Genomic DNA, 12,595 nt, shown 5'->3' with positions numbered 1-12,595 from the left:
AATAATTAAATTGATAGATGACTTAACAAAAATGATGGAAGCCAAAAGACAGTGGAAAATCGTCAAAGGGTTGAAAGGAAATAATTACTAAGACACAGTTTTACACAGAGAAATTATCCTTCAAGAATGGGCGTGAAAAATAAAAAAGAATCGGAGTGTAACATTTTCAGACAAAGAATAAAAACCAGCATTCACTTCCAGGTGGCCCTAAGGTAGCTGTCCAAATCTAAATCTTTCTATTCATTCTCAAAATGATTATACAAATAATAAGTGCAAATGAAACCAGACATAATTCATCCTTTCAGCATAACTAGAGAAAGAATACTACAAACTTCAAATTTTCCATAAGTGAGAATTTTATTGCTAAATTGCAAGAAGCTATCTCAAGTTTCTACTGCAAGCCTTTGTAGAGAATGGAGGCCAGAAAGGCAGGAATCCAGAAAGATGATGCAGAAAAGAGAGACAAGAGCAAAGGGAAGAGGGTAAGCTAAAATCACTCTAGAGAAATCCTACTGTTGTATTTTTGGGGTTTGGACAATGTGAGAATAAGGGAGGAGAGAGTACAGTGACAGAGCATTCCTTTCTGAATTTTGGAAGGTTACTCTGAAACCTAACAAGTGATTCCTGAAACCAACTATGTCCACTAGAGGGCACTTGGAATGCAATTTGGCATCCATGCTGTAATTACCATTTGCCTTCAAAATTAGCAGTACATGACACTTTGTAGTTAGTAATTCAAGAAAAATGTGACTAGTTTTTGTTTTTGAATGACATTTTGGGGGGTAAGTTCCCCCTAATAACAAGTAATTGGAATATTCTCAGAGAATCTTGTAGTTATTTTACATCATTCCTATTGGACTCCTGGACCAAGCATTTCCCATTCCTTGTTTTACTCTGTTAAGTACCAGTGATCCACTCTGTATTTAACAAAATCTTTAATATCTGTGGTGATGGAAGTTTGCTGCCTCAAAGCACCGCACAAAGCTTCTGAAACTAATACCAGACATCCAGGTTTTCCAAAAGTCCTTGGGTGACCTTTATCATTAGTCATCATTTCCTGACCTACTTTCTCACAGTCTCTGTCTCATCATTTGATTCCAACACCTCACTCACTCTCTCTTGATCTGCTTTGTGAAATAGAAAATTCATATCTTAATGTAATGTGACACAGGTCTCCACAGAATACATACAGCAGGAAAAAAATTTCTGTTATTTTGTGTCTTCCCTCCCCAGTATACTCATCCAAATTCTCCAGGCCTTTTCATGAAATATTGAGTACCATAACTCTTTTGGCCAGTGTCTTCCAGTCAATTTAAGAAAAGCTTTAATTTTAATGATTAATCTTTTCAAGCAGTTAAATAGCATTCTGAATTTTGTAAAGTTTTTATCTCTATTGAGAAGCTTCAACTGGGGAGGAAGGTGGCCAGCTTCTCCCTTTTTCTATTGTGCTTCTCCTTCCTGTCTCAATACATCTGGCTACTTCTGAATTTTTCAGAACTAAGGGAAAAAGAGTAAGTAGGAGAAGCAAAGGTGAAGGAGGATCTTACCTCACTGGTACTATGATGATCCATCACAGATGGCCTCTGAGCACTCTTCCCCCCCCCCTCCACATTTTTTTATTGGTGTATTATAATTGTATATAATGATGGTTTTTTTGTTACATATTACAAAATATAACTGTAATGGCCAGTATCATTCCCCAGCACTTCCTCCCTTCCCACTTCCCACTTCCTGGTCTCTTTCCTCTACTGGTGTCCCTTTGATTTTTTTTTTAATATTTATTTTTAGTTGTAGTTGGACACAATACTTTTATTTATTTATTTTTATGTGGTACTGAGGATCAAATCCAGGGTCTCGCACCTGCAAGGCAAGTGCTCTACTGCTGAGCCACAACCCCAGCCTGGTATCCCTTTGATTTTATTTTAGTTTTTTAAAAATATTTTTTAGTGTTGATGGACCTTTATTTTATTCATTTATTTGTATGCGTTGCTGAGAATTGAACCCAGTGCCTCACACATGTGAAGCAAGCACTCTACCACTGAGCCACAACCTCAGCCCCTCCCTTTGATTTTAATGAGCTCCCCTGCTCCCCCACCTCTCTTTTCCTTTTTCCTCTTTAGTACCCATACATGAGAGAAACTTTAGTTCCCACACATGAGAGAAAACATACAATACTTGATCTTCTCAGTTTGGCTTGTATTGCTTAACATAATGCTCTCAAGTTCCATCCATTTTCCTGCAAATGTTATAATTTCATTTTTCTTTATTACTGAAGAAAACTTCATTGTGTATACATACCACATTTTATTTATTCATTCATCTGATGATGAACACTTAAGCTGGTTCCATAGTTTGGTTGTTGTGTGAATTGTGCTGTTATAAACATGGGTATACATGTATCACTGTAATATGACTTAATTCTGAGAAATACCTAGGATCAGTATAACTGGGTCCTATGCTTGTTCCATGCCTGGTCTTTTTGGGGGGAGGGGGAGTTTCCAGGAATTGAACTCACTGAGTCACATCCCCAGCCCTATTTTGTATTTTATTTAGAGACAGGGTCTCACTAAATTGTTTAGTGCCTCGCTAAATTGTTAAGGCTGGCTTTGAATTTGCAATCCTCCTACTTCCGCCTCCTAAGCTGCTGGGATTACACGTGTGCACTACCACGCCTGGTCCCATGCTCAGTCTTTTGAGGAACATCCATACTGATTTCCATAGTGGTTGTACTAATTTACCCACCAACCTTGAGCGCTCTGGTCTTGACAACTGTTTAATGCTGACTATCAGGGGATGTTTTCTGTGTTCTTGGGAGACCCCTGTCACTGGAGATCTCTCATCTGAAGTTCACCAAGTGTGGGCAATACCTCCTTGCTAGAATGGCTGTTTATGGCTGTCTCTGTCTCTTAGAGTTCCAGTTTCCTTTTAAATCCAACTGCAGGGTGGCTTTCTCTTGTAGCCCACCCACATCAGTACAAAGTCCCAGCAACTACAAATGCAGACTATTCCAAATGTACCCACTTCTCTTGTTCAGAGGAACTAGCTGGTTTCTTGAGGCTTTCCAACTGAATGCCAGGTGTTAACACTGTTCTCTATAGTCTCCATGGGCTCCAGGTCAAACTGTTGGTGAAGTCCCTTTGAAGCCCTCTAAGCCTTCATCCTTTTTATACCCTTGAGATGAATGTTGAGTCACCTGGATGCTGGATGCTAACTCTTTGCAATTCCTTCATCAGCTGTATAGTACATCATTTTTGGAATGTGGGAGTATTCTCTGTCTTGGACTTTAGGACATTAGTGAAAATTACGATGGAGTCCAATTTTTTTTTTTTAGTCCAATTTTAACTATCCATTTATTTTACAAAACAGGTAAGGTTTATTCGTGTCATTATTACTGCATTTTGGCCAAAAAAAAAAAAAAAGTAATAAAACCAATTGACCCATCGAGGACTTTGTTGGGTTGCTTGCAATATAAATTTTGTTAATACACTGGTTATATTTTTATTTTCCACTGTTTTTTCCGGTCCGTCTCATCATCTTGCCCCTGTGATGTCTGTCTTGTGCTCGTTACATAGATGGGAATGCTTCTCTAAGTTTTTTTTTTTCTATGATATTAAAATTTATTGGGGATGCTACTAGGAAAAAAATAAATTTCTTGGGGGAAACGCAGAAGAAACACTGAACCAGAGGTTACTCTCTTAAATGTGCATTTTTCCCTCACCACCATCATAATCATGTTAAAAAACCCCGTGGCCGTTTTGGTATCTGGAATGAATATTTATGGGAACAAAAAGAATTTTCTAGGACAATAATCCTAGAGGAAGACTAAGAAATTTATCAGCTCTAAACACACATTTAATTATAGCATCCAAGTGGAAACTTATACTTAGAAACTGACACCAAACTAGGAAAATCAACTTAACATTTATCCAATCATAAAATTAAAAGTACAAGTTTAACATCTTTATTAAGAATTACATATTTGAGGCCATAGGTTGGCACTGGCAGCTGAGTTTTAAAATTCAAAATGAAAATCTGCAATTGTTTTATAAAGCATTCCCTTTCTTCATATCATACTCACAGATGACTTATCCATTTACTAAATACTGTAGTAAGTAAACACTACTGTGTCATTATGAAGAAAAATATGATCAAAGATCATAATGTAGTTCTGGAAGACTACACACTCTTTTACTATACACAGTATATAATAGAACAGGGTACACTTTGTACAGCAATAACATGCAATGATTTGGTCGTAAAATTGTCAATGTAGTTTCAGCTACATCATAATTCTGTGTAAGTGTTTACAATTTGGGAGTTTTAAGGATGAAAGGAGGAATTATTTAATGCTTATACAGTAAAGACATCTCTAAACACACAACATACAGTACACTACTAGGTAGTAAAATGAAATTTATAAACAAAAAGGCTAATCTATAAAACCTAAGTGTAAGGATGGACTTTATTTAAAAAAAAAGTATTTTGCGGACTACAAATTACAAAGTAAAAGCAGATCACTATGTAGAAGTCTAGTGAATACATTTTGCCTGCACATGAAAACTTTATCCAAGTTATTCATTTAACAAAATCACCCCATTCCCACAATGTTATGTGTTATGATGCTCTTCTTAAGGTCACTATAACTTTATTTCAAATTATATATTACACGTTATTCCCTCAAGATGAATGTTTAAATACCAACTTCTTGGCTAATAAGAATGGCACCTTCAAAAGGGGTAATTTCCACTCAATCTCTGGTGGCATTATTCCAGGCTAGTTTCTTTCAATTAAAAAATCCTTCAAAACATTCACTTATAACACAATGCCTTTCCACCCAAAAATGTTGTAATATTTTCCCCTTAATGACTACATACACGGATGGGCAGCAGCAAGAAAATAAAAAGATGAAAAATTAAAAGGCAGCCATTAAAATAAATGGATTAATCACACAGAAGAAATATTTGGCTCATGGCAATTAAGAGTTGGCAACTAGGGTACACTAACAGCCAGATGCTTGAGTCATTACTGAATGTACTAAGAGAATGAAGCCAGTCCAGCACGACCAAGTGAGAATATACAATATTGTACTTCATTCTTTGGAACAAATGCTCTAAGCCAAAAGGAAATATAAGTTAAATTCAGATCCCCAATTAGAATATGCTGACTCTTAACCTTCTCAACAATTTTATGGGGTCTATAACAGTCATTTCCTCTATTCACACTTTTTTAGAAGTCCTTTCATATCAAACTAAGGGTATTCTGAGCCCAAAATAAGACTTCTATGGTACATTTGAAAATGTTCATATGAAAAGAGTACCCATTTGTTTTGCCTAGAAAGATACAAACTAAATGCAGAAGTTTCTCTCAATGGGAAAAAGCTCAATTTTCTTCTTCCCACCATCTCTGACATATGAGATTCCTCAAACTTCAAGTTTGTTCTCCATAGCTTCACTAATGATGAAAGACAGAAAGCAAACAATTGAACTTAAGGACATCTGGGATTAAAAATACAAGTAAATGTTAACATGCAAGCAATGGTCCAAATACTCAGGATCATGTTAATGAGTTCAATTACTGTGTAAGAGACTTTCATTAATGAATAGGGCTCTAGGCATACCAAATTATCACACAAACCATTGCCTTTTGAGACTTTGGATACTTTTACAGTTTAATTTGCAAACAGAATTTTTATAACAAATTATTTTTTTTAATTGATTATTTAAAGCATTACATAGCTCATGATATATCATCTTTCATACATTTGACTCAAAATTGTGTTTTGAACTCCCATTTTCACCCCAAATACAGATTGCAGAATCACATCTGTTACATATTCACATTTTTACATAATGCCATATTAGTGACTGTTGTATTCTGCTACCTTTCCTATCCCCTACTATCCCCCCTCCCCTCCCCTCCCCTCCCATCTTCCCTCTCTACCTCCCCTGCTGTTGTTCAATTCTCTCCCTTTTTTTTCCCTCCCCCTTGCCCCTCATAACCTCTTATAATTCTATGTATCATTGAAGGTCTCCTACTATTTCCATGTGCTTTCCCTTCTCTCTCCGTTTCTCTCCCCCCATTCGTCTTTGTTTACTGTAGTTTTTTCCTCATGTTCTTCCTTCCTGTTCTGTTCTTAGTTGTTCTCTTTATAACAAAGCAGACATTTGGCATTTGTTTTTTAGGGCTTGGCTAGCTTCGCTTAGCATAATCTGCTCTAATGCCATCCATTTCCCTGCAAATTCTATGATTTTGTCATTTCTTAGTCCTGCATAATACTTCATTGTGTATAGATGCCACATTTTTTTTATCCATTCATCTATTGAGGGGCATCTAGATTGGTTCCACAGTCTAGCTATTGTTAATTGTGCCGCTATAATCATTGATGCAGCCGTATCCCTATAGAGCGCTTTTTTAAGGTCCTCAGGGAATAGTCCGAGAAGTGCGATAGCTGGGTCAAATGGTGGATCCATTCCCAGCTTTCCCAGGAATCTCCATACTGCTTTCCAAATGAAGACAAGGTTTATCAACAAATTATTTTTAACCAAATCATATCTTGAAAACTGTTTATATATAGAAAACCCAGGGAATAAAGTGAACTGTTCATTGTGGAAGGCCTTAAATTACATTATTACAGTAGAAAATACAGGAGGTAGAAGATAACTGAAAAGACTAATGCAACATTAGATTCAAATCTATAGCTCCTGTAGCTACTTAAAACATGGTTTTAGAAACTAAACCCAACATTTCCAGTAACCATAGAAACAGTTAAAATAAAATTTGCCATGAAAGCCCTTATATCATGCTTGATATAGGGAGGTAGGAAGATGTAAGAACCAGGACACATGAGACATGACATTTTATCTACAACTCCTGTCTGCTTTACTGAGGATGTAGTTTCAAAATTCAGTCACCTTCTTCAGCTTCAGACTCCGATTCTTCAGCATTTTTGAGCCATTCAACAAACTTTTTCATTTGTTCAAGGAAGACACTTTTCCCCTTTGCAACATGTGCATCTTTATACCACTTCAGAATCGGCTCTTCACTCAGAACTTCAGCTTTATAAAAAAGCACCACTATTTTCTGGAAGGCTTTCATGAAATGAATGTTGTCATAACAATACTCCTGAATCTTCAGTAACAGAGTCAGCTCAGACTGACCTTGAGTAGTAAAGGCAGCAAGTAGAAGGCTGTATTGCTTCAAGTGCTTGATGGCTTGCTCTGCTACAAGCTCCTCTTTTTTGTTCCACTCCACAGTGCTCATTACACTTGACCAGACTATCCCAATGACACCTGGTTCTGGAATGTTGTTTCTTTTCATCTCTTCCTTGACATATAAAATTATATCCTTAAATGGATCGCCATGGGACATCTGTTCTTGAAGTTCTTTCTGGAGCTCCTTGCGAGCTCCTATGGTCTGTTGATTCTGAACATACTCTGAAAGCTCTTTCAAGCCTGCCTCAGTAAAATACTTTGTGAAGTGTTCAACGCTTTGCTTGTTGGCAGGAAAAAGTTCCATCAGTCTGTTATCCATGCTGACTTTCCGAAGACTTGCAGCTACTGCATTGATGTCTTTTTCATTTATCCATGATTTAAAGAGTTTTACAGCAAAAGCTGCTGAAACTCCTTCTTTTACCAAATTCTCATTATAAAGGCTATTAAGAATGGATGCATTAAGTGTTCCATTAGCCAGAAGAACACCAGTCAACATAGCCAGCTTGTTCCTCTCCGACTCTGAAAAACCCTTTAAGAACAGCAGCAGCTTTTTTACTTCATCTTCAAAACCTTTCTCCAGGTATTTGTAGCGCCTGATTAACTTGTTAAAAACCTGAGCAAATGCTTGCATGGTCTCTAGGTCTTCTTGTGCTGCAAACACGCAGACATGTGTACGCATCATGTCATCTGCCAGTGTACCACCTGGGGCCAGCATTCCACCAGCCACCAGAATGTCAAAGAGTGTTTCTGCATATCGGCAATAGTCAAGTTTTGCTCCAGAAGCATCAAGAAACTTAGCTACTGCTTCCAAATCAGTACCAGTTTCAGTTAAGCCTTGAATAATACAGTCTTGAAACTGAGTAGGGTCAAACCTCTCTTTTTCATCTCTTTTTCTGGTTTTAAAACGCTGGCCTGATAGCGTTGGCTTTTGCTGCTTTTGATTATTCATAAAAGACACCCGAATTTAAGGCGAAGAGAAAAGAGCCAGAAATCCCCGATGTAGCGGCAACTGCAGCGGTGTCTCCTCTGCGACCGGAACTCTTTTTTGAAGTTTTTATGAATGTATCTTTTGTTATATTCTCTCTGCTCTGTGACCACACCATTCATATAATTTCCCTGCAGAATATCAGAGAAAAATGGAATGGAAATGGATACTTCGAAAAAGAAAACAACATGGCCAAGGGTTTTATATAAGAACCCTCGAGTAATTTTAACCTTTGCTGTTTTTAAACCAAGGTTAACAGCTGTAGAGGTTGCTGCTGAATATTTGCCTTTACCCAAACTCACTGAGATTTTTTTCCTTAGAAAAATGGCTGGTCAGTACAATTTCTTGTCCAGCCTACCTTCTCTGTTTTTCTTCTGATTCAAACTCCAATAAAGGACACTTTCATCTTGGTTTTCATGATAGAAATGAAAAGGGAGGAAAGTGGCTTTTTGATTTTTCTCCAAAACTTCATTTTAAAATGTATTCATTTACGCAGTGCTGGGCATTGAACCCAGGGCCTTTATGTTTGCCCAGGCAAGTGCTTTGTCACTGAGCTCCCTTCAACATCTTTGGTGCTCTCAGTTTCCTTTTTAAACTCAGTTTTCTTTAATGACCCATGAATAGGTCTGATTATTTGGGCACAACATGAGGTTCCCACATGGGGGGAAAAAAAGGAAGACTAGTTGTTGTAGTTTTTAATTATACTACCTTGATACTGAGGATTGAACTCAGGGCCTTGCTCATGCTAGGCTAAAGCTCTACCACTAAGATACATCCACAGCCTTTTTTGTTTTATCTTGAGACAGGGTTTTGCTATAGTAGCCAAGGCTGGCCTTACATTTGTAATCCTCCTGCTTCAGCCTTCCAAGTAGCTGGGATACAGTTGTACACCAAAAGCCTGCTCCTATTCTTTTTTTTTTTTTTTAATTGGTTGTTCAAAACATTACAAAGCTCATGACATATCATCTTCCATACATTTGATTCAAGTGGGTTATGAACTCCCATTTTATACCCCAAATACAAGTTGCAGAATCACATCGGTTACACATCCACATTTTTACATAATACCATATTAATGACTGTTGTATTCTGCTACCTTTCCTATCCCCTACTATCCCCTCTCCCCTTCCCTCTCATCTTCCCTCTCTACCCCATCTGCTGTTGTTTAATTCTCTCCCTTGTTTTTTTCCCCCTTTCCCCTCACAAACTCTTATATGTAATTTTGTGTAACAATGAGGGTCTCCTTCCATTTCTATACAGTTTCCCTTCTCTCTCCCTTTCTCCCACCCTACTCGTCTCTGTTTAATGTTAATCTTTTCCTCATGCTCTTCTTCCCTGTTCTGATCTTAGTTGCTCTCTTTATATCAAAGAAGACATTTGGCATTTGTTTTTTAAGGATTGGCTAGCTTCACTTAGCATTATCTGCTCTAATGTGCTCCTATTCTTTTATTCCTTTTTTATTTCTATCCTTTCATGGACTCTTGGGTTAATGATCATAGAAAATCATAGGGAAAGTGCTTTTTCTCCTGAATTTTTAGGATATATAATTAAACATTTAAGAATCAAAACAACAACAACAAAAGAATGGAGCTTTAGGACTAGTTGAAAAACAACAAAGAAATGGCAATATAATACAAGGTTCCAGAGTAACAAGATAAAGTGAATTTTTAAAATAATCATGTGTAATAAATGAAAGCTAACCCTAATGTTATTCTTTAGAAAGCTATTCTTATTATGAAAAACAGAATCATAGGAGGTTAATTAACATCTAGGAAATCTCTCTTAGTCTAAACTGAATTGCAGTTTGGGAAGATTTAAAACTCTTTTAAGTTTAATGTTTGAAAAATTGAGACTGCCTAGCAGCTAAATTTTTATGCTGCATATGTCACATGAATATATCAAGTCAATTGAAATGGACAACTAAAACTCTGATTTGCAAAATAATTATTGCCAATGTAATAATGTAATATAAGTAATATACATAGGAATTTGGAAGTAGATGCTTTATACATTCATTTACCTATTATAATTATTTTAAAATGTAAGTTTAGATCTACAATAGAGGTAGTTAGAATTGGATAACATGCATACCACACATTTGCCAGTTATAATTATTTTTAATACATAAGCTTAGATCCACCATATTGAACAAGATTATCAATCACAGATACCCAACCAAGATTGATCGATTCCTCTCTCTCTCTCTCTCTCTCTCTCTCTCTCTCTCTCTCTCTCTCTCTCTCTCTCTCCTCTCTTCTTTAGCCCTAGGCATCACCATTTAAAGGTCCTATAGACATTTGTATTTTTAATGTTCTGAGCTACCTTTCCTCCCCAAGCCCTATTACTCCTACAGGCTTCTCTATCAGTACCTGGTGCTACCATTCAGCCTTCACCAAAGCCAGGATACTGAGAGTGGTCTTAACTTCTTCCTCTCCCTCATTTTCTACATCTAATCTAATTAACTACCATGTCCAGTTGATACTACCTCCTGTCACATGAATTCATCAACTTTTCTTCTTTTCCTTTGCCACTATAAGAGTGCAGGTTTCTGTGATCACCAATCAGGCTTACTATGAACATTACTTAATGGGGACACACTTTCAGGATACTTCATCTCCAATCTAGTTTTCAAATTATCCTTCCAAAGGGCAAATCTGATCAAGTTAATTCCCTTGTTTGAACCCTCTTTTTCTTAAAGTAGAGTCCCAAACTCTTGCCAGATGGATTTAGTTTAGATTCATCTTTTATCACAACTCAACCAGGTGTTCAGTGCTTGGGCTTTTAAAAATGTCAGCTTTTTCAAAGCATCATGCTTTCTCTTACTTCTGGGTCATTGTATAAACTCTCCCCCTCCCTGGAATGTACCTTTCCTACACACACAGCTCAAGCCAATCCTAGTTGCCATTCAGGATTCCAGCTCTGCCTCTTCCTGACGCCTCCCAAAATCCTCAGAAGTAGCTTCTCTAGCCCAGGATGTTGCCTGAAACATCATGCCTGGCTGAGACTTGCTGGCCCTCTTACAATTCCCATTTGCTTCTTTACCTTGGTAGAAGAACCCCATATATTTAGTTGGCACGTGGTTTGTTACAGTAAAGTACTCTATTGATATGTGGCCATGTATCTAGATTCTAGCCTATGGCATATAATTGGAAGTATAACATGTGACTTCTGAAAAGTGTCTTAAAAGGGAAAGAGTATGCTTTCTTTTTTTTACTTTTGCTATTGGCCAGAAAGCACAGTCTGGGATGGCTGAGAGCCATCTCTAGGCACAAAGAAGTAGTAGTGTTGAGAATGGAGCAACAAGGTAGTGAAACCCATAGTCCTGATGATTATAAAGTCTACATAGTAGCCTGGGGCTATCTACCTGTTCTCTTGTGTAAAAGAAAGAAACTTTAATCTTATTAGACTTTAATCTTATTAAAGCCACAGAGTACTTTTGATGAACATAACCTGACTAATGAAACTCTGTTGCCATTATCAGTTGTGTATGTTCTTCCCTGTGTTAAGATCCTTGAAGGCAGGTGTCTTATTCAAGGATAAGACATTCTGGCCAAAGATTTTATGTTCAAAAATATTTGTTCAATGAATAGATCAACCTGATACATATATGGAGACAGACTGATTTGGTGTGCCATATTTTATTATTTAGCAGCCCCCCACTCCCATTTTGCAGTGTTGGAGCTGGAACCCAGGCCTTACACATAGGTGAATGTGGTATCACTGAGTTAAATCCCCAGTTTAACCCCATTTTTTTCTCTCTTAAAATTTTTATTGTATATATATATTTGGGTATAATGTGATATTCCAATATATGAATACAATGTGGAATGATCAAATTAGGTTAATCAACATTTCTACATTTTCATCACCTCAAAAGTTTGTCATTCCTTTTTTAAATGCTTTTATTAGTGCATTATAGTTATACATAATAATAGGGTTCATTTTTTAATTTTTATTGGTTATTCAAAACATTACAAAATTCTTGACATATAATATTTCATACATTCGATTCAAGTGGGTTATGAACTCCCATTTTTTACCCCAAATACAGATTGCAGAATCACATCGATTACAAATCCACTTTTTTACATAATGCCATATTAGTAACTGTTGTATTCTGCTACCTTTCCTATCCTCTACTATCCCCCCTCCCCTCCCCTCCCATCTTCTCTCTCTACCCCATCTGTTGTAATTTAATTCTTTCCCTTGTTTTTTTTCCCTTCCCCCTCACAACCTCTTATATGTAATTTTGTATATCAATGAGGGTCTCCTTCCATTTCCATGCAATTTCCCTTTTCTCTCCCTTTCCCTCCCACCTCATGTCTCTGTTTAAAGTTGATCTTTTCCTCCTGCTCTTCCTCCCTGCTCTGCTCTTAGTTGCTCTCATTATATCAAAGAA

The 12,595-nt window shown here is 37.0% G+C and overlaps 1 protein-coding gene across 2 annotated transcripts; it reads right to left on the bottom strand.

Moving 5' to 3' along the window:
- Positions 1 to 6,534: 6,534 nt before the first annotated feature.
- LOC308631444 (eIF5-mimic protein 2-like) lies at positions 6,535 to 8,245 on the bottom strand. Of its 2 annotated transcripts, XM_081262666.1 has the most exons (2): positions 7,914 to 8,137; positions 6,535 to 7,824 (listed from the first exon to the last, which is right to left on the bottom strand). In XM_081262666.1, the coding sequence occupies exons 1-2, from the start codon at positions 7,995 to 7,997 to the stop codon at positions 6,904 to 6,906; spliced, it is 1,005 nt and encodes a 334-aa protein (XP_081118792.1). In that variant the 5' UTR covers positions 7,998 to 8,137; the 3' UTR covers positions 6,535 to 6,903. The 2 variants fall into 2 exon arrangements, with proteins under 2 accessions (XP_081118792.1, XP_081118791.1); XM_081262665.1 differs by having other exon boundaries at positions 6,535 to 8,245.
- Between the last annotated feature and the right edge of the window lie 4,350 nt (positions 8,246 to 12,595).

The sequence above is a fragment of the Spermophilus citellus genome, assembly GCF_964194105.1.
Source record: "Spermophilus citellus genome assembly, chromosome: 12".
Lineage (NCBI taxonomy): Eukaryota > Metazoa > Chordata > Mammalia > Rodentia > Sciuridae > Spermophilus > Spermophilus citellus.
The sequence above is the reverse complement of the archived record's forward strand: the minus strand, read 5'-3'. Positions and strand labels throughout refer to the sequence as shown.